Below are 23,491 nucleotides of genomic sequence, written 5' to 3'. Positions count from 1 at the left end.
GAATTGGTAATTTTGAGGAAATTTTGCTGTTTTTGGTTATTATCTTGAATATTATTATAGATAGAGATAAATTGTAAACAGCAATAATGTTCAGCAAAGTAAGATCTACAAATAAGTCAACATGACCAAAATGGTCAGTTGACCCCTTTAGGAGTTATTGCCCTTTATAGTCAATCTTTAACCATTTTTCATAAATCTAAGTAATCTTTTACAAAATCTCCACTGAAACTACTAGGCCACAATCATCTTTGGGGTATCTAGTTTGAAAAATGTGTCCGATGACCTGGCCATTCAACCAAGATGGCCGCCACGGCTAAAAATAGAACATAGGGGTAAAATGCAGTTTTTTGCTTATAACTATGAAACCAAAGCATCTAGAGCAAATCTGACAAGAAGTTAAATTGTTAATCAAGTCAATATCTATCTGCCCTGAATTTTTCAGATGAATTAGACAACTGGTTGTTGGGTTGCTGCCCTCCAATTGGTAATTTTTAAAGAAATTTTGCCGTTTTTGGTTATCTTGAATACTATTATAGATAGCGATAAACTGTAAACAGCAATAATGTTCAGCAAAGTAAGATCTACAAATATATCAACTTGACCAAAATGGTCAATTGACCCCTTAAGGAGTTATTGCCCTTTATAGTCAATTTTTAACAATTTTCATTAATTTGGTAAATTTATGTAAATTTTTACCAAATATAGTTCTCTGTTACTAATGGGCAAAGTTCATGATAGATATAATTGTAAGAAGCAAAATCGTTCAGTAAAGTAAGAACTTCAAACACATCACCATCACCAAAATACAATTTTGTCATGAATCCATTTGTGTCCTTTGTTTAATATGCACATAGACCAAGGTGAGCGACACAGGCTCTTTAGAGCCTCTAGTTTTAATCTATTATTTTGTTAAAAAAACAATCTCATACTCAAGAGTTGAAAAAGGGGGAGGTCAACCAGTAGACTGTGAATAGCTGATTGGTTAAAATTGTCCAAACAATCCATTTAATGAAACTAATTTATAATATATAATTTTACTTTTGTTTGTTTCAGAAAAAAGAAACATAATATATATTACATGTATCAAGAATTTATTTGTTTAAAATTCCAAAAGAGAAATAGGATATAACTGTTGTCTTTTGGTCCACATTTAATAGAATAAAAACAGTACATTTGGCATGTTTGGTAATAAAATAATGATAAATGAAATAACTTCTAATTGGAAAATCACTTAGTCAAGGTAGTAATTAGCCTCTTAGCAGTAATATCTCTTCAATAAGTTGCTTTTTTCAAAGTCTTGATAATTAAAGTGCTTTTTTAATTGTTCCTATATCATTAGAGCCACTAACATAATTAATAAGGGGTCTAAGACCAGCTAAAGTAAGTGCTTCTCACATTTTTGTTTACATTCCCTTAAAATTAAGTCTGCTATTAGATTGGGTAGTTACTGCTCTAATTACAAATATAAGTTTAAGTACAACTTTTTGAAATTTCACAAAGACTAACAGTAAAATATTAGAATTTTAATAATTTTTGCTTTCGCATCTTGTACACGGTATATTGATTACCGGTATTCATGTGTCACCTTTTTGTATTGCAACTTTTGGCAGATCTGATAGCATTCCACAGCAGTTATTAGCAGTTTATAAAACCATATTAGGATGTATAACTTAGCAGTTGCCATGAATATTCATTATTGACAGCTGTTATTATAGCAGTTCCCATAAATATTCATTATTTGATAGCTGTTATTATAGCAGTTCTCATGAATATTCAGATCTCATTTAAATTTTTCGTTAAAAATAACTGCCAAAGAACTGTGAAGGCTAAATAAACTGCTAAGAAACAGCTACGGAATGCTATTGGAATGCCTTTATGCAAATTTATCATTGCCTTATATTTGGTAACTGTGAATGCTAATAAACTGCCAAATAACTGCTGTCAAGTGGGAACTGTGAATGCTAATAAACTGCTAAATAACTGCAGTTCACTTTGACTTGGGTGCGGTCAAATAATTTTGTTGTACAAGTCAACTGGAGGCATTAAAACTACTGAAATTTTGTTGCGTATCAGTATTTTAAGTAAAAAGAGGACATGCTGGCACCCTTAATTTAGGCGAACAAAAATTTGTTGTTATTATATTGCAATATTGCTGTCCATTGTCATGATTGTATTATACATTAAATCCTGACATAAAAAAAAGACTGATTTACTGTCCGGGTATATAGATTTACAATTTAAAGTTCACATATGGTCAGTTTTGGTAATGCGGTCAAATAATTTTGTTGTACAAGGCAGCTGGAGGTATCAAAACTACTGAAATTTTGTTACGTATCAATATTTTGAATAAAATGAGGACATGCTGGTATCCTAAATTTATGCGAAAAAAAATTCATTGTTATTATATTGCAATATTGCTGTCCATTGTCATGATTGTATTATACATTGAATCCTGACATAAAAAAAATATGGCTGATTTACTATGCAGGTATATAGATTTACAAATTAAAGTGCACATATGGTCAGTTTTGGTGGATGCGGTCAAACAATTTTGTTGTACAGGTCAGCTGGAGGTATCAAAACTACTGAAATTTTGTTACGTATCAGTATTTTTAGTAAAAAGAGGACATGCTGGCACCCTTAATTTAGGCGAACAAAAATTTGTTGTTATTATATTGCAATATTGCTGTCCATTGTCATGATTGTATTATACATTGAATCCTGAAATTAAAAATAAGGCTGATTTACTATGCCGGTATATAGATTTACAATTTAAAGTTCACATATGGTCAGTTTTGGTAATGTGGTCAAATAATTTTGATGTACAAGTCAAATGGAGGCATCAAAACTACTGAAATTTTGTTATGTATCAATATTTTGAATAAAATGAGGACATGCTGGTATCCTAAATTTATGCGAACCAAAATTTTTTGTTATTATATTGCAATTTTGCTGTCCATTGTCATGATTGTTTTATACATTGAATCCTGACATAAAAAAAATATGGCTGATTTACTATGCAGTTATATAGATTTACAAATTAAAGTGCACATATGGTCAGTTTTGGTGGATGCGGTCAAACAATTTTGTTGTACAGGTCAGCTGGAGGTATCAAAACTACTGAAATTTTGTTACGTATCAATATTTTGTATAAAATGAGGACATGCTGGTATCCTAAATTTATGCGAACAAAAATTTGTTGTTATTATATTGCAATTTTGCTGTCCATTGTCATGATTGTATTATACATTGAATCCTGACATAAAAAATATGGCTGATTTACTATGCAGGTATATAGATTTACAAATTAAAGTGCATATATGGTCAGTTTTGGTGGACGCGGTCAAATAATTCTGTTGTACAAGTCAACTGGAGGCATCAAAACTACTGAAATTTTGTTGCGTATTAGTATTTTAAGTAAAAAGAGGACATGCTGGCACCCTTAATTTAGGCGAACAAAAATTTGTTGTTATTATATTGCAATATTGCTGTCAATTGTCATGATTGTATTATACATTGAATCCTGACATTAAAAATAAGGCTGATTTACTATGCCGGTATATAGATTTACAATTTAAAGTTCACATATGGTCAGTTTTGGTAATGTGGTCAAATAATTTTGTTGTACAAGTCAAATGGAGGCATCAAAACTACTGAAATTTTGTTACGTATCAATATTTTGAATAAAATGAGGACATGCTGGTATCCTAAATTTAGGTGAACCAAATTTTTTTGTTATTATATTGAAATTTTGCTGTCCATTGTCATGATTGTATTATACATTGTATCCTGACATAAAAAATATGGCTGATTTACTATGCGGGTATATAGATTTACAAACAAAAGTGCATATATGGTCAGTTTTGGTGGATGCAGTCAAATAATTTTGTTGTACAAGTCAAATGGAGGCATTAAAACTACTGAAATTTTGTTGCGTATCAGTATTTTAAGTAAAAAGAGGACATGCTGGCACCCTTAATTTAGGCGAACAAAAATTTGTTGTAATTATATTGCAATATTGCTGTCCATTGCCATGATTGTATTATACATTGAATCCTGACATAAAAAATATGGCTGATTTACTATGCGGGTATATAGATTTACAAATTAAAGTGCACATATGGTCAGTTTTGGTGGATGCGGTCAAACAATTTTGTTGTACAGGTCAGCTGGAGGTATCAAAACTACTGAAATTTTGTTACGTATCAATATTTTGAATAAAATGAGGACATGCTGGTATCCTAAATTTATGCAAACAAAAATTTGTTGTTATTATATTGCAATATTGCTGTCCATTGTCATGATTGTATTATACATTGAATCCTGACTTAAAAAATATGGGTGATTTACTATGCAGGTATATAGATTTACAAATTAAAGTGCATATATGGTCAGTTTTGGTGGACGCGGTCAAATAATTCTGTTGCACAAGTCAATTGGAGGCATCAAAACTTCTGAAATTTTGTTACGTATCAGTATTTTAAGTAAAAAGAGGACATGCTGGCACCCTTAATTTAGGCGAACAAAAATTTGTTGTTATAATATTGCAATATTGCTGTCAATTGTCATGATTGTATTATACATTGAATCCTGACATAAAAAAAAAAGACTGATTTACTATGCCGGTATATAGATTTACAATTTAAAGTTCACATATGGTCAGTTATGGTAATGCGGTCAAATAATTTTGTTGTACAAGTCAGCAGGAGGTATCAAAACTACTGAAATTTTGTTACTCATCAATATTTTGAATAAAATGAGGACATGCTGGTATCCTAAATTTATGCGAACCAAAATTTTTTGTTATTGTATTGCAATTTTGCTGTCCATTGTCATGATTGTATTATACATTGAATCATGACATAAAAAATATGGCTGATTTACTATGCGGGTATATAGATTTACAAATTAAAGTGCATATATGGTCAGTTTTGGTGGATGCGGTCAAATAATTTTGTTGTACAAGTCAACTGGAGGCATCAAAACTACTGAAATTTTGTTACGTATCAGTATTTTGAGTAAAAAGAGGACATGCTGGCACCCTTAATTTAGGCAAACAAAAATTTGTAGTCATTATTTAAATGAATTAAACTATTGCTGATTGTGGATGCATAGTTCAAGGATGTATAACTAACAAGGACGTATACACCTAACATCAAATATACTTCTTTTCAAAAATATACATAATATGATTGAATTTGATCTCGGAATGTATATATATTCAGTGCCTGTTATCATTGTAACCGAGATCGTTTATATAATAGATAGATTGTCAGATCACAGATAAATTTGTGTTACGTTCTGTGCGTACTTATTTTCAAATATTTGTATTTAATCCTGTTCATAAAACGGAAGTATTAATTTTCAAATTACTTTATTTTCGATGTTTATACTACGAAACAAAGATATTAAATTTCTTTTTTTAAATCAACGAAGAGCGGTCCTGGTTACAAGTTAACTTAGTGTTGAGCAGACCAGTCAAAAGTTAACTTGGGAACAGGTCTGGTTTTTATCGGATTTGTCCAAGCAGAAGTTAACTTTGTTGCAGGACCGGTTTCCAAGTTAACTTATGTTAACTTTATGACAGGACCGGTTCCGAAGTTAACTTATGACAGGACTGGTTCGAAGTTAACTTGTATCAATAGCGGACCTGTTTCCAAGTTAACTTTTTGGCAGACATAAAAACAGTCCTAGGACCAAGTCCGCTTTTCAAGTTAACTAGATTTTGGTCCTAGGACTGGTCAGAGCAGTCCTATATTCGGTCACAGGTTAACTTTGACCAGTCCAAATGACTGGTTATCAAGTTAACTTGCTGTACAGGTTAGGAGTGCACCCATCTGTACTGGATTTTGAAACTACTAATGTCCTGACCGATATGAAACGGATAAAAAATGTATTATCATTGACAGGGTAGACTTCAAATTCGATACCAAGGAAGATTAAAACATTTGATACAAAAATATAAGAAAAAAAAAGAAAAAAAATATTTTTAAGAGTTAGAAAACTTTTCCTGACCAACGACGTACTCCCATGACTTATGTCCTGACCGATGTAAAATGCTTATAACTGTATGTATTCTTTGAAGAATTCATTTCAAATTTGATGTCGAGGAAGATTATAATACTTAATATAGAGATACAAGGAACAGATTTATGTAGAAATTGTTAATAACTTTTTTTTGTTATTGAAAGGATTGACTTAATTAAAGTTCCTTTCCAAGGAAGTTACAATATTCAAAATAAGAATTTATCAAACTTGATCTTAATCATGATGAAAAAATTGCCAATAACTTTTTTGTTATTGAAAGGGATATAACCAACTATGATATCAGAAAATAGATATGTTATTAGAGATGATTTAGGTACTTAGTAAATGCACTTTTCTTCTTTAAATAATGAAATGATAAAGATGTACAAAATGCAATTAAGTCCAAAGACAGTGACATGAAAAAATAAAAAAGTTTAATCACATCTATATTAATCCAAATCTTATGTATTAAATATAAATTATCATCTTGCTATATTCCAAATTTCAAGTAAATCCATCCAATAATGAAAAAAGTATTAAGCATTTTCATTTCTGTCAGGACACTGTCAGGACATTATCAGGACATTGTCAGGACATTAGTTTAACCCGTATTAAGGCAAGGTGTGGCTGCATTATTAATACCACATTCTATACATCAACTAACCATCGACTTATCCCAAGAACCAGTTTGTAGTTAGTGTAAAAAAAAAGGATTGATAAATTGGTGTTAAATTAAAACATCTTTTAACACTATTGTTTTATTTCGTGGCGGTCAGTATACTTTTGGTAGAGTTAACAAGATTACACTGACAGAACCATCGATCTTTGGTAGGCTAATTGACAATCTTTGTCAATAATGATTGGATTCGAGCGAACCCGTCACGAGTTAGATTCAAACTCACTATTGCAGTGTTGACAAGCTAGTGAATCGGCAGCTCGGCAACTAAGACCACTTCACTACTGAAGCCCCTATATGAAAAGTAACAGGAAATAATGAGCATCGACATCATAAAACATGGTTGGTCTATGACGACTGAATTAAAAAGTCAATAGTGAAATGATTTGAAAATTTGCGAAAGTATAGTCATGATAGTAACGATCAATTAATTTTAAAAAAATTATTAAAAAACTTAAACGCGCTTACCAATTACATGTAATTTGGAAATGATAGATGAAAACCAAATAAAATTGTACTTTATAAATGGTCATCGGATGATAATAATACAAATGAACATTAAAAAAAAATTACAATTGCTACAATGTAATGTCATAAGAGACAGGAATTAATAGCTTTTGTCTGAGTTCGCCACAACATTCTGAAACGAATAGATAAGATCTTAATCTGTCTCAACATTTTCTTATGGTTAATTTTGAATTCCCTACAAATTCTTTACATTCACAATTGTTCGTTATAAACATTGATAATTAACATTCTGTATGTATTTTAACAGGTTCTAATTACTGTGATTTGTCTCAACATATTCTTAACATTCGAAAATAATCATTGTTTTTATGAAGACTAACATTTATTTTCATTAAAAAATAAAAACCACCCCAATATTTCTTTTAATGACATAACTCAATTTTGCAATGATTTCTATCTTTTCTATTAATAGCAACAACGTTTTATCATTAAATCAATTCAAAATTAAAGGATCAATTCTCTTGAGAAAGTTAAGTCATCTACACTCTATTGTAAATATTTCCTTGTATATTATATGCAGGACAAGATTAAGTGTAACTGAAAGTTGCAAATATTTAATTGATGTGTCTCATGTAGTGGGTGATACTATTGCAATAACGCGTTAGGACTTTTTCATTAGCTGTTAATGAAAGGAACTAAGAACATTAGTGAAGCAGTTTAAGGGAACTATTTCTTGTAGTGGCGTATTTGATACATATTAATTTCGTTTGCAAATGTAATTATATCTCTCTTTATATATAGAAATGTGTATACACAGATACAAGACAATGTGGTTAATGCCAATGAAACAACTCTCCATCTAAGTCAAAGTGTGTAAAAGAAAAACCAGTATAGGCTAACATTATAGGCTAACGTACGGTCTTCGACATGAAACCTTGGGTCACACCTAACACCAAGCTATAAAGCCCCCCCCCCCCCCCCCCCCCAAATGAATAAATAAATAAACAAATAAAAAAAGAAATACTAGTGAGAAAACATCTAAACCAGAAACCATCGTTAGGATGGTATAACATTAATCAACATATAAAAATTACAAGAAAGGATTTTTCTTAGGTTTACAGAAAGCAGATATGTTCTTTATACGAATAATATAACTTGACTCTGCAGATTTTAATTTTCATATTTTTTTTGTAGTTGGTTTATTTACGTATATATTTGAATTTTAGCAGTGGAGTACGTAGCAAAGTTTTTAAATGCTGTCATTGTTCTACCATTCACAGATGGAGATGCTACAGAAAACCAACACACAAGTTCTTATATACGACCGTAAGATGGTAGTATCAGCGGAATAATTATTCTCTCGAGCGTCTTAGTGATAGCATTTCTTGCAATGTTTGGAATAAGATTAGTGGATTCAGGCTTTTACAAGACTAAACCATATTTAACAATGCATTCATATCTTTATGTCACACTCATCCTACCTATAGTTGTTTTTATAGCGCACTTCATCGTACATCGAGTTAATCGCGCAGAACGTTCAAGAAAAGCTGACGCCATAGCCAATTTGAAACTTGGATTTTTATGGATTTTTACTAGTGGAAGTATTTTGTATGCTTTTGCAAAAATGATAAGAGCTCCAGGCAAAGAGAAAATAATCAATCAATATAGAAGCGTTGGGCGTATAGACAAAAACGTAACTTACTACAATGGGTATGAAGAGGTTTACATCAGTTATCATTGCACCCAAATTTTGTTTTATTTTCTCCAGTCTTCTTTTATCCATTTCTTCATACGTTGCTGCTTTAGAAATGCATGGAAAATCTATTATAGCCTTGTCCTGATAGTTCTGGCAAATATGTCACAGTGGGCGCATTATTTTGCTGGTGTATACAAAGACAAAGATAAAAGAATCCATAACTTAAATTGTTCTATTAGTAATATTTCAATCAACAGCTGCTACGGTGAAACAGTCTTGATAAAGATAGAGCCATACCTAATACCAGTTGAAATGGAGTATTTCCTTTTATCGATGATTTTTATTGCTCAACTATGGCCATCAAATACTAGTTATACACAAGTAGTGAATATTATTGAAACAGATCTCGCAAATGAATATACGTCCTTTAAATCGTTCACAAAATATTAACAAGAGTGGCTGTGTGTAGGTCAAATAGTATTCGAACCACTCTGTGTGTTAGTTGTGTAGTTATATTATTTCTTCCTAGTAATTTATTTGGATACTTTTCATCAGCAGATAGCGAGCAGAAGGCTCAATCCGCCAATGTCAAAATAAAAACTGCAGATATACTATATGATATATTTTTATCATTGATCAAGACAACTGTTTTGATAATAAGTTTTTATATGATTTCACAATCGTCATATTGTAGGCCCCTTAAACGAAAGGAAGGTTTTCATTTTCATCATAAGATGATAAGTGATAGTTTTCTAGGTTCCGTTGTATATTTATCATTACTTATTTTTTCAAGCATTTTGTTGAAAAGACAAATTTGTTAATCGCTCAAAAAATTCTCACAATAATAGAACTGTACTTTCAATTAGTTTGTATTCTCCAATTAAACAACTATGAAAAATATCAGCGAGAAGTTGGGGAGTATATTTATCTTGGACTGTCAATATTCAATCTTTGCGACTGGATTAATGACAGCTTTTTGGAGCTGTTTCCGCATATGACAATAATGTTTTACAATACGTATATGAATTAACGACTCAGAGACTCATTACTAATTTTTTGTTTCCCTTTTTAATCTTCTTTAGATTTGAATCATTCGTCATTATTTATGGTATTTTTCGTCAAACCTCGTCTGATAACATTGATATAAAGAATACGGAACATTTACTTTTTGATGAGATTTGAATGTATACATGTTGTTTAAACATGAGTGTGATGCTTACTTATTTAAAAGTAAATGGGAATGTACTCCCAACCATTTTAGTGTAAACTAACATGTAATTTTCTCTACACGGAAGATAGTCAGACCTAAGTATTTACATACATTATGTTTTGTTTTGTCATATTGATCATTATTTTTAATAAATGTTGTAATATAACTTTTATCTTTCTATCTTTTTATATATATAGAAATATCCTGTCATTATTTTTGTCATCATAAATACAGGAAAACATAGGCCACCATCAAGCACTTTTATTTTAAGCATGTTACTAAAAAAAAAATCCAATGCAATTGTTAAGATCTTTTGAGTCACATATTATGCACTTAAAATTCCTATTTGAAAGTTTCCTTATGTTAGATTAACACAAAAAGACTATCGAGGATCTGTAAAGGTTTTTTTTAATGTTTTAAGCTATAGTTCTTCTTTCTTTTTTTCTGTCCATTATTTTGTGTTCTTTATTTTGCGAATACGATATCCGATTATTGTTTTGCCGATTATGTTTCATGCTGTAAATCCAAAACATACATCCAATGAAGTGTTTCCTTAAAGCTTGATTTATAAATTTGAATGGTTGTTTGAAAGTTTAATCAAGTTATCTGTGTTACATTTCCCTAATCGAATTCGGTTTTCTATTGAATACAAAAAGGAGTTATGTAATGATTGCCAACTAGATAGCTATCAATAAATACTAAATGACTAAGATAAGCAAAATAAGAGGACACCGTAAGACTATGAGTTTGACTGTTCCTCTGGTATCGTTCGCACCTCTTTTTTTAACAATTATTCGAAGCAATACCGTAGAGTAAACTATGAAAGCTCATACGATAAAAAGATATGCGAAATGATTGTATGATTTATCCAACAGAGACAAAACACTTCCATTGGAAACAGCCACAGCGGTAATCACTGGATTACAATCTATTTTGGCCATCGACAGCACATAGGTTTCATGATGTTGTAAAACATGTTTGTAAACAACAACACATAATCATAAAGAATACTGGCATAATATTTGGGTAATTGAATAAAGTTTAAGTCACAATTTCAACTAAATGATATTCGATAAACAACGTTCTCCCAGACTATAAACAGTTGTCTTTAAAAATCTTAGCATTGAAACATTAATTTTGTGATGTTTGGTCGATGTCTCATTTACAATGATTACCTTTATTGATTTTTGAATCTTATGCCTGTAGTCAAGATATGTCAAAGCTGACAGTGGGACACGCATAGAAAAAGTAGAATATCAGTGATTACTTTGCTCCTCATCGTGGTAATAGAACTGAGAATGAAAATAGGGAATGTGTCAAAGAGACATAAACCCGACCACGGAACAGACAACAACAGAAGGTCTTCAATGCAGCGAGAAATTTCACACACTCAGAGGCGTCCTTCAGCTTGCCCATAAACACATGTACATACTAGTTCAGTGATAATTGACGTCATACTTAACTCCAAATTATACACAAGAATCTATAATTAAAAATCATACAAGACTAACAAAGGCCAGAGCTTTCTGACTTGGGACAAGTTCGAAAATCCGGAGCACAAGTATTGTAAAAAAGGATGGTGCTTATTTTACGTGTTTTTTTAGGTGTATGCAATGCCATCAGAAAATTCAGATAAAAACAAAACAACACAATATAACTTGGTTCAACTTTCACCGGAACATAGAAAAGCACTTTAATCATCTAGTATTTCTTCCTGGTACGTGTCGGTTGGTTTTAAGATGAGTATCCACGTGAATTGAAAGTTCCGAATTGATTTATTATATATGATCATTAGTTTTCCTAAAGTGTTTACAATTTTTAATGATATAACTATTGTTTTTATGTTTACTTAACAATATAATGATATAACAGTTCATAGTTTGCCAATCACACTGTATCATGCATAGTACACTTACGTAATTACAGAAACAATATTCCTGTAATATGTAACTAAAGGTTGCACTTTGTAAATACAGCTGTTTCTCAAACCACGCCTCTTTAGGAGAGATTTAGAATATTCATAGACAATTTATTGTGTTTACATACTAGTTTCCAGTTATGCTCTCTGTGTTCCATCTCATAGAGACATAACTTGGGAAAGTTACCAGTATACATATATGTGCATATTGTTTACATTGAAATCTGTGGTAACCCTTCATTCGAGGTAGGGGTAGTTAAGAAATTTAGTGTAAGTTTAAATTCTGAAAAGTTCAGGGTATATAAACGTTGCAAATATGCCGCACAGCCCTATATTTTGACCTTTGAAAAAAAAAAATAAGTGCATATGAACTTTCAATTCTAGGATAAGATTTTGTTTAAAACTTCAGAGTAAAAGTGGTACAGTTTTAGCCGTAAAAGGGGTTCCTATGGGAAATTGCATTGTCAATATTTAACCTAAACTGTGTTACTAAAACTTCTCTAAAGCATTTGCTCAGCCGTCCGTCATGCTTAGTCACAAACTACTTCCTTTTTGGTAAGAAAACATGATCAGAGCAAGAAATGAAGTTCTGCACAAGTGTCCCAGTAATTCCCAAGTATATCATACAAAAAGTTAAATGCCTTTAATAATTTAGCCTTGTTATTACCGCTAAGTTTATCCCTAAAAAAATAAAATGTATTAATTTATTTAGACAATTACTAGTCAAGTCTGCGCAAAGTGTAAAGAGTTCCCAAGACCCCACTAAAAAAAATTAAATATTTATGATCTATTTTACAAATAACAAAAATATGTTACTACATTTTTAGAATAGTTGAGGATTAAAGATTTAACAAGTCATGAAAGGAACTGTAATAACACATGCACGATATGTTCTGTAATAACCCTATAGACTTACATCCCTGGCTCATTCTGGAGTCAATAATAGCAATACGTGTGCTACTGCAGTGCAAACATGCATTTATTGCAATCTTGATACTTTCTTTGTCTGTATTGCCTCAGCACTTTCCTTCTTTCGAAACATCTTGCAACAAGTTTAAACATTCATTTTTTAATTTTTTAATGTACACTAAATTGATATGGCGTCTTTGTTTATGCATTAGGAATATCTTTCAAACATATTTAGGAACAAATGTAGATCAAATACTGTGTGCATTTTATCATAGAGACCTGAATAAAAATGCATACTTAAATATTGGGAAATGATGTGTTTTGTAATTGATGTTAACTTAAAAATCAAGTTATACATGTTATAAAATAAAATATATAGAGAACCGTGGTGTATTGGTTAGTGCATTGAACTACAAACAAAAAGGTTCCTGGTTCGATTCCCGTTCCGCGATGAACATTTCAGGAACTGGTTTTCGGCCCTCCCTTGATAGCATCAGCGAGTATGGTCTTGAGGAAACGATGATAGTCCGTCGGAAGGGTACGATACATAGCTGTCCCTTGTTAACAGAGAGCAATATCTCTTCCACGCTAAAGATACCATTGTAAATTTCGAAAAAGAGCAGGATAAGGTCGCTACAAGGCAGCACTCGCATCCGCAAAGTGTTGTTTCCCAATCCACTATAAAAAGATATAGTGAAATTAAATAAATAAATAAATAAAAGATAACCATGGCATTTAAACGGTGCACACACATTTTTCTAGCCGTAGTGTTTTCATGTACATACTAGGTAAAATTTAACCTACCTGTAAGCCTGTGTACTTATATCCTTTGCATTGTTTGTGTTTTAGATGTCTATTAATATCATCCTTATAACATCCAATGTAACCTAAATTTAAAATATAAAAAAATGACATGATCTTTACCAATCAAAATTATGTAATGATATGTAGGATTTATTTTAGAAACAAACATTGTGCAATCCTTTATTGCATTGATTTTTCTCTTAAATATTTCAGTAAAATGCTGATTCTGAATAAATAAAATGTACAAATAAGAAGTATAGAAATATCAGCAACTGAAGTGCTATTAAAATTATCAATAAATTGTACTCTTGGCAGATTATTTCCACAGTATGACTGAATAACTATGATATTTTCAAATGTTTTTAAATAGAAAATTAGATTATATATTATAATTAAGACATACAATTACGGAAAAAAGACATGTTCAATTATCGTTGGAACAATTAACGAACTTTCAACGGTTTATATTGGCATTGCACAAGGTTCTGTCAAATCAATAGACTGAACACATCCAAACTGACACCTTTTGTCGTTTAGTTATCGTTAAAGCAGAAACATAAAATACTTATGCATAAAAATATTGAATACTTCTGAGTGCATTGTTTGATGTTTTTTTGAAAAGTTTAACCAGAAAATATTTACAAACCATAATTAGGCTGTTTGACAGCTGCTTTAAGCAAACCATTAACAACCTTAGTGATGTCTGTTAAACTGGATTTTATCGCAGAAATGCTGTCACTGTTATCCTTTGAAACTGTCTTCATTTTATTCAATTGATAATCCATCTCCTTTTTAAACAAGTATGATTCCGAATTGCCTATCAAAAAGCCACTAATTGGTATTTCTTTCCCTGCATTCAATGTGATACTGACCGGTTTGTTTTTTCTCAGACTCGTAACTATTGCAAGTTGGATGAATGCAACAAAAGCAAACATTTTTGTCATTCTGTCACTCGACCAGGAAAGCATGGAAAACTTGATTTTAGATTAATAAAAACATAATACACATATTGCATGCAAAGGTATTGATTTACTTATGCAGCTGTTGTGTGATACATGACTATTTGTATAGGTATTGTTTACATAAGCAGGTAATTATTATAAAGGTTATATGAGACGAATCCATAATTCCATAACCTTACTTCCAACAGAATTTGGTTATACATATTGATGGTCTTCTTGCACATTATTTGGATGAATACTCAGACTGATGCCAAAATACCTGAATAATGTCGTTTTTGACATTTGATTATCCGTTAAAAGTAGAACAAAATATTGGGTTGGACCGTAAAGGTTGTTATGATATGAATTTAGGAAAAAATAAACGTCTTTCGAAAATGGTTATATGATGAAGACATATCAAAGATATCAAGCTGGTCATTTCATATGCCAAACAAGTACTTCGTTTGCAGTAGGGGTAATTGGTCCTACTTCATTGTTTCAATGTTATTTTGTATGATCCTAGCATAAGATTATTGAGATTGAACTCTTGTGCCTTAAAAGAGCATTCAACAGTTTCTGTTTTTTGTCTCCCTTGACGGAGTGAAAAAGCGAGACATATGTATGTTGTTTCTGTCGTCGGCAGGGTATACACAAGTACCCGGCCCACCCCCTTAGTCATGGTCTATTGACTTTGAAACTTTTGCCTAGTTTGTATGTATTAGTTTGTGATTATGTCAGTTTATATCGAATCACTAGTGGTATGTCAGTGACAGTTTGTATGCAGTTGTATAAACGTTGGCACATCTCATTACTATGGAGATTATTTGACCCATCCCCAAGTTATGGTTTATTGCTTAGTTTACATGTATAAAATTGGGTTTAGGTCTGTTTAAATGAAACTACTTAAGTAAAGTAAATGGTATTTGGTATGCAGTTGTATTAGCATTGGCACATCTTATTTCCAGGGAGATTGTTTATACCTTCAGTCATGGATCATTTACTTTAAATATTTGCAAAACTTGCGTGTTAAAGTGTTGCTACTTTAATTTTGACATTTGTATTATCGAAATTACAAAAAAAGAAGACATATCTCTGAGATAGCAGTTTATATTAATAGTTAGCTTTGTAACAACTGGATCGCCCGACACAATGTTTATGTTCCGGACCATATGAGTATTTGGACCATAACGCGTATGGTCATGACCATATGCGTATACTTATATGGTCCGATCATACACGTATAGTCCGAACGTATGCGTATGGTCGGACCATATGAGTATACTACTAGTTTGGTTATTCACGGGCTGGAACATATTAGTATCCGGACCATTTATGTATATTTTTTTTTAAATTACATTATAAAAGTTTCAATAATACAAAAAACTTTATCTTAAAATACAATGATGGTTACATTACAATGTATTATTTTATAATTGAAATATACGTAAAAATCAAATATTGATGCCATAGTTAGTTTTCATAGCTTATTACACTCTTGCATCTAGGCTTGAGGTGACATTTACTTCCACAAGTATCATAGCTTTTTTGCATTTGCAAGTCTTAGTTGTGCACGATTCTTTTTATTTGCACCTTTTGTTTGCGAGTGAAAAGCTAGCCTTTTTTGTAGCTGTGTACAGTGGTACCGAGGTCTTTGGCAATTCCGATATTTCTACGGTGTTTTTAAGAAGCTCTAGATCGCAAGTATCGTAACATGACTGCAATACAACATACTCACAAGACAACTTTAATAAACTATGTTACTTTCCAGTGACTTCTTGTTTAACTGTTCTTTAAGAAATTTTTGGAATAATTTTTTAAGTCGACATATTGCCATTCACTCGTAATAACAATGACCATCGGTATAACATGTGTTCATTATAGTTTTGACAAGTAAGTGTAATTAACTATGTAAAACTTCTAATTTTTATTTAGGCTCTCTTTTTTTTTTATTATATAAATAATAAAATTACCTTTATGATAGCGTTTTTTTAATGAACGGTCATACCATATGAAGAGTTTAGAAGTATTTAAACTTAATCTGTCTCAATATTTTCTTATGATGATTTTTTAATTCCCTACAAATTCTTTACATTCACAATTGTTCGTTATTAACATTGATAATTAACATTCTGTATGTGTTTTAACAGGTTCTAATTACTGTGATTTGTCTCAACATATTCTTAACATTCGAAAATAATAATTGTTTTTATGAAGACTAACATTTATTTTCATTAAAAAATAAAAACCACCCCAATATTTCTTTTAATGACATAACTCAACTTCGGAATGATTTCTATCTTTTCTATTAATAGCAACAACGTTTTATCTCTAAATCAATTCAAAATTAAAGGATGAATTCTCTTGAGAAAGTTAAGTCATCTACACTCTATTGTAAATATTTCCTTGTATATTATATGCAGGACAAGATTAAGTGTAACTGAAAGTTGCAAATATATAATTGATGTGTCTCTTGTAGTGGGTGATACTATTGCAATAACTCGTTAGGAATTTTTCATTACCTGTTTCTGAATTAAACTTAAAACATTAGTGAAGCAGTTTAGGGGAACTGTTTTTTGTATTGGCGTATTTGATACATGTTAATTCCGTTTCTGAAAGTAAGTATATCTCTCTTTATCGCTAATTCATGTCAATAGATACAAAAAGATGTGGTTTGAGTGCCAAAGAGACAACTCTCCATCCAAGTCACAATGTGTTACAGATAAACCATTATAGGTTAAAGTACGATCTTCAAAACGGAGCATTGGCTCACAACAAACAGCTATAATGCCCCCATCCCCCCCAAAAAATAATGAAAAAATTAATAAAATAAAAAAAATACTTGTATAAAACTATTTAAACGGGAAACTATCGTATGAATGGTTTGACATTAATCAGCCATCAAGATTCAAAAGACAAGCTTTTCCTGGGTTTACACAACACAAGTATGTTCTGTATACGAATAGGACATTGAACATTCTAAAGATTGTACATTTGATCAATTTGTTTTGTTAAATTGTTGTCTCATTTAGATTTTACTACGTACCTTTTTTTTTTAATTTAGCAATGGAGTACCTGGCAAACTTTTTAAATGCCGTCATTGTTTTGCCATTTACAGCTGGAGATGCATCTGAAAACCAACATGTCAGTACTTATTTACGACCTCACGATGGTAGTGTCAGCGGAATAATTATTCTTTCAAGCGTCTTGGTGATAGCGTTTCTTGCAATGTTTGGAATACGATTGGTGGATGCAAACGTTAACAAGACCAAACCATATTTTACAATGCATTCATATCTTTATGTCACAATCATCTTATCTATAGTTGTTTTTATCGCCCATTTCATCATACATCGGGTTAATCGTGCAGACCGTTCCAGAAAAGCTGACGCCATTGCCAAATTAAAACTTGGATTTTTATGGATATTTACAAGTGGAAGTATTTTGTATGCCTTTGTTAAAATAATCAGAATTCCATGCAAAGAGAACATTGTTAATCAATATAGAAGTGTTGGGTGTATAGACAAAAACTCTACTTATTACAATGGCTATGTAGAGGCTAACATCAGTTTTCATTGCACTCAAATTTTATTTTATTTTCTCCAGTCTTTATTTATCCATTTCTTTATTCGTGGCTGCTTTAAAAATTCATGGATAGTCTATTATAGCCTTGTCTTGATCGTTCTGGCAAACATTTCACAATGGGCGCATTATTTTTCTGGTGTATACCAAGACAAAGGGACAAGAATCTATAACCTGAATTGTTCCATTAGTAATTATTCAATTGACAGCTGCTACGGGGAAACAGTTTTGATAAAGATAGAGCCATACCTAACACCAGTTGAAATGGAATATTTCCTTTTATCGATGATTTTTATTGCTGAACTTTGGCCATCCAATAACAGCTGCACACATGAAGTAAATGTGCTTGAATTGGATCTCGCAAATGAATATACGCCCTTTAAATCATCCACAAATAGATTAACAAGAGTATGTTGGTCAAAAAGTGTTCGAACCACTTTGTGCGTTATTTGTGTAGTTATATTATTTCTTCCCTGTTATATTTTTGGATACTTTGCATCAGCAGAGAGCGAGCAGAAGAACAAAACCGTCAATGTCAGAATGAAAACTGCAGATATTCTATATGATATGTTTTTATCATTGATCAAGACAACCTTTGTGGTGATAAGTTTTTATATGATTTCAAAATCGTCTTATTTCAGACCTCTTCAACGAAAAGAGGGCTTCCATTTTCATCATAAGATGATAATTGCTAGTTTCCTAGGTTCCATTGGATATTTATCATTAATAATTTTTTCAAGCATACATGGTGAAAAAGCAAATTTGTTAATCGCTCAAAAAGTTCTTACGATAATAGAACTCTACTTTCAGTTAATTTGTATTCTCCAATTGAACAACTATAAAAAATATCAGCGAGGTGTTGGTGAGTATATTTATCTTGCACTGTCAATATTCAATCTTTGCGACTGGATTGATGACAGCTTTTTTGGAGCTGTGTCCGTATATGACAATGAAGCTTTACAATACGTATATGATACCGCAACTCAGAGACACATTACTAATTTTTTATTTCCCTTTTTAATCTTCTTTAGATTTGAATCATTTGTTTTTATTTATGGTACTTTTCGCCAAACCTTGTCTAATGGCATTTTTATAGAGAGCACTGAACATTTACTATTTGATGAGATTTGAATTTACGCGTGGAATACGCTTCGTGTAATAAAATCATGAATGGTTTCTGATCTAAAAGTAAGATTGGATGTATTTTCAACCTTTACATTGTGAACTAACATGTACAGTTCTCTACAAGGAAGATAGTTGGACCTAAATATCTATATTTATATATATATTATGTTTCATTTTGTCGTATTGATCATTAGTTTTTTAATAAATGTTGTAATATAAGTTTTATCTTTCTATCTTTCCATACATAGAAATGTTCTGTAATCTTTATTATCATTGAAAATACAGGAAAACATAAGCCACGATCAAGTCACTTTTATTTTTAGCAAGGTTACTAAAAATAAAAAACAATGCAATTGAGGAGGATGTACAGGAAATCACATGTAATGAACTTAAAACACACATTTGAAAAGTTTCCTTATGTTAGATTAATATAAAAAAGAAAAAAACGAGGATCGTGAAGGGTTTGTTCTAGGTCGCATTTTTTCTTTCTTTTGTTCTGCTCATTATTATCTAGGGGACCTCGGTGGTCGAGTGGTGTAAGTAGTTACTACTCTACTCACAAACCAGTCAACACTGAGTTTAATTGTGAGTTCGACGTGTGGGTGAACACGACTCCAATCTTAATGAACTAGGATTGTCTGTTTTCCTATCGAAGGTCGGTGGCCATGGGTTTCTCCGGGCACTCCGGCTTCCTCCACCAATAAAAATTGCCCGCCACGAAATACCCTAAATGATATTTTAGATCAGATAATCTGACATATACGACCAACATGATCTTCCCCGCTTAAATTTCCATTAATGTCAATTCCAAGTATTTTGAAAGAATGGACACTATGTTTCTTTGACGGTAAAACATTGACATGACAAACCGAGATATATATGGTTAAGGGATGGAGATCTTACCCATTTATAAGATACTAGAATGTTCTCAAATGTCAGGGGTGGGAATGGTCCCTGGGATCTATCCCGTTTTGTCTGATGACTTAGGCAGTGAAAAGTAAAATAACAAATGTACCAAATTCCAAGTAGAATTCAAAACTTGGTACCGACATTGTCTTAAGTTGAAAAAAATGGACTTAACCCTTTTTTGAACAAATGAGACCATCCACAGTTTTTGTTGGGTTCATGTTGTTCAGTCTTTACTTTTCTATTTTGTATTTTGTGTTCTGTTGTCTGTCCTTTTTGTGTCTTTATCCTGTTTTCCCAGAGATTCAGATTCTTTTTTAACATATAATATAATTAAAGATGAAGTTCGTACTATATGTTCAGCGACATTGACAGTCGGTTGTTGCTTATAAATCTAATATCATCTCCACCGTTTTTGCTTTCAAAATCATTGTTTCACACATATTTTCAGATAGACCCTTTTATTTATCGCACACGATATTTGAAAATGTAAATAAGAGTACTATTTTCTATAACAATTTCGTGGCAATTATTCTGAATTTAAGAGCTTGTGACCTTTTTTTATAAAGTTTTTATCTTTTATTTATGGTTTTGGAAATTCAAATGTTTTTAACTCGAGCATGCAGGTAACCGAAGGGACATACATCGTTGAAATATGAATATTGTACAGTTAAGTTTATTTGATAACAACAGATTGAATTATCAATAATTATCTAGAAGGATCTAATAAAATGTATTATCATATACCTAGACACAATAACATATGATTTTTACCGTATGATAATAACATTAAATTTACGTAAATTCCATATTTGTCCAATTGGTGCTTAATGGGCTGATATGAAAAGTTTATCACATGCTTCGACTTTTATCACATGGCTTTCCGTACCGTTATTGCATGGCATTCCGGTAATACTCACCAAATTACGGAAAATACACCTCAATGGTACGTTTTCAGTGAAAAATATTACAAAGTAGAGTACAAAACAATTATTAAGATACTGGAAAATATATTCTGTATAATGAACAAATAAAGAAAGAAATAATTAAAAAATAAATAAATGATAAAATGAAAATAAATGTGTTAAAATTTTTTAAAAGTTCAAGCATAATTTAGAAAGTTACTTTAAAAATGTTGACTTTTCCAAACAGTGCTCATTATGTACTAGAATCGTTTTTTTATCGTCCATATTAAAATATAAGATACTGCTGTTTTCCTCTCGGTTGAGGCATATGATAGGAATAACATTCAAAACATATCCGATATCATTTGTGAAACTGTTGCTACTTAGAAATGGAAAGTTCACAATTGGAAAGCTGAAATCATCTCTTGTGTCGTAAAGTTTTGTCTTCAACCGACCCTCATTGTCGACAATATATTTCCCTTTGTTGTTGGATGATAAGGAGCCACCACGTACGTCCAATTCATTGAATGTCAAGGATGGTTAGCCATCACCATGCAATTTTTCGTTGATAAGGTATGGACCAATCACAAACCTAAGCATTTATATACTCAAAAGGCAGAATCTTTTCTGAAGCGGTCCTTTGACCCGACTTATTCAGATATTTAAGCTTTTACGATTGTAATTTCGTGCATTCACTGATTATTTTACAGACAGCTATCATGAGGGGAACTGCTATGTTCGTTTTGGTTGTGTCTTTTATCTTGATTAAACTTATCAACGGTAAGTGTTTATTTCTAAAGACTTTTAAATAAAGGTAAAACAAATTTTGTATGACAATTAAGAAAGAGGTTGTTTAGAACCCTAATGAGTTGTTTTGGAAATAGAACCTAAGTGCAACCACAATGATTTGTTAAAAAATAGTATGAAATCGCTTTTTGCTTTTAATATTATAATATTGTTTTCATTTTTGACATAGATATAGCGCAAACTGCCAATCTGTAAAACTTAATTGTTTTGTTTATCAAATGTTGTATCCTTTAAAGACGTGTGGATAATAACTGCAGGAGTAATCATGGTACTCCCATGATTGTTTTTTCTTCTTTTAGTCTTTGTTTACATGGCATTTTTCAAAATATTGTGCAGAATTTATTTTTATGTTAAAAAGCAAATACACGACATGAGCAGACTTTGCCCTTTCCAATACTGCAATATAAAAAAATATTTCATGGCATATAAGATTACAACAATCATTAAATAAACTCATCATAGATATCAGGACTAAATTTTGTTTATACGCCACACGCGCGTTTTGTATACAAAAGACTCATCAGTGATGCTCGAATCCAAATAAGTTAAAACGGCCAAATAAAGTACGAAGTTAAAGAGCATTGACTACCAAAATTCCTAAACGTTTTGCCAAATCCAGCTAAGGTAATCTATGCCTGATGTAGAAAAGCCTTAGTATTTCAAAAATTCTAAATTTTGTAAACAGCTAATTTATAAATATAACCATATCAATGATAATTCGTGTCAGCACAAAAAGTGCTGACTACTGGGCTGGTGATACCCTCGGGGAAATAAATCTCCACCAGCAGTGACATCGACCCATTGGTAGTAAATAAACTCATCATAGATATCAGGACTAAATTTTGTTTATAAACCAGACGCGCGTTTCGTCTACAAAAGACTTATCAGTGACGCTCGAATCCAAATAAGTTAAAAAGGCCAAATAAGGTACGAAGTTGAAGAGCATTGACTACCAAAATTCCTAAAAGTTTTGCCAAATCCAGCTAAGGTAATCTATGCCTGATGTAGAAAAGCCTTAGTATTTCAAAAATTCTAAATTTTGTAAACAGCTAATTTATAAATATAACCATATCAATGATAATTCATGTCAGCACAAAAAGTGCTGACTACTGGGCTGGTGATACCCTCGGGGAAATAAATCTCCATCAGCAGTGGCATCGACCCAGTTGTAGTAAATAAACTCATCATAGATATCAGGACTAAATTTTGTTTATACGCCAGACGCGCGTTTCGTCTACAAAAGACTCATCAGTGACGCTCGAATCCAAATAAGTTTAAAAGGCCAAATAAAGTACGAAGTTGAAGAGCATTGACTACCAATATTCCTCAAAGTTTTGCCAACCAAATCCAGCTAAGGTAATATATGCCTGATGTAGAAAAGCCTTAGTATTTCAAAAATTCTAAATTTTGTAAACAGCTAATTTATAAATATAACCATATCAATGATAATTCATGTCAGCACAAAAAGTGCTGACTACTGGGCTGGTGATACCCTCGGGGAAATAAATCTCCATCAGCAG

The 23,491-nt window shown here is 31.6% G+C and overlaps 2 protein-coding genes across 2 annotated transcripts in view; one reads left to right on the top strand and one right to left on the bottom strand.

The window, feature by feature from the left end:
• The window catches only part of LOC134695782 (uncharacterized), a 179,998-nt gene extending 165,305 nt beyond the window's left edge, over positions 1-14,693 (bottom strand). The window contains exon 1 of the mRNA XM_063557193.1: positions 14,355-14,693. Coding sequence (XP_063413263.1) covers positions 14,355-14,676 — 322 coding nt within the window. The 5' untranslated portion in view covers positions 14,677-14,693. The remainder of the gene's footprint in view (positions 1-14,354) is intronic.
• Positions 14,694-17,070: 2,377 nt separating this feature from the next.
• Positions 17,071-19,538, top strand: LOC134696565 (uncharacterized). The gene is made up of 2 exons (XM_063558419.1): positions 17,071-17,264; positions 17,711-19,538. The coding sequence occupies exon 2, from the start codon at positions 17,713-17,715 to the stop codon at positions 19,357-19,359; it is 1,647 nt and encodes a 548-aa protein (XP_063414489.1). The 5' UTR covers positions 17,071-17,264; positions 17,711-17,712; the 3' UTR covers positions 19,360-19,538.
• Positions 19,539-23,491: the final 3,953 nt, after the last annotated feature.

This window comes from Mytilus trossulus, chromosome 14 (genome assembly GCF_036588685.1).
Source record: "Mytilus trossulus isolate FHL-02 chromosome 14, PNRI_Mtr1.1.1.hap1, whole genome shotgun sequence".
NCBI lineage: Eukaryota > Metazoa > Mollusca > Bivalvia > Mytilida > Mytilidae > Mytilus > Mytilus trossulus.
This window is presented reverse-complemented; position numbering and strand designations above follow the sequence as displayed.

Bases quoted from the DNA above. Each gene is read 5' to 3' on its own strand.
- LOC134696565 (XM_063558419.1), top strand. From the start codon at position 17,713: ATGGAGTACCTGGCAAACTTTTTAAATGCCGTCATTGTTTTGCCATTT.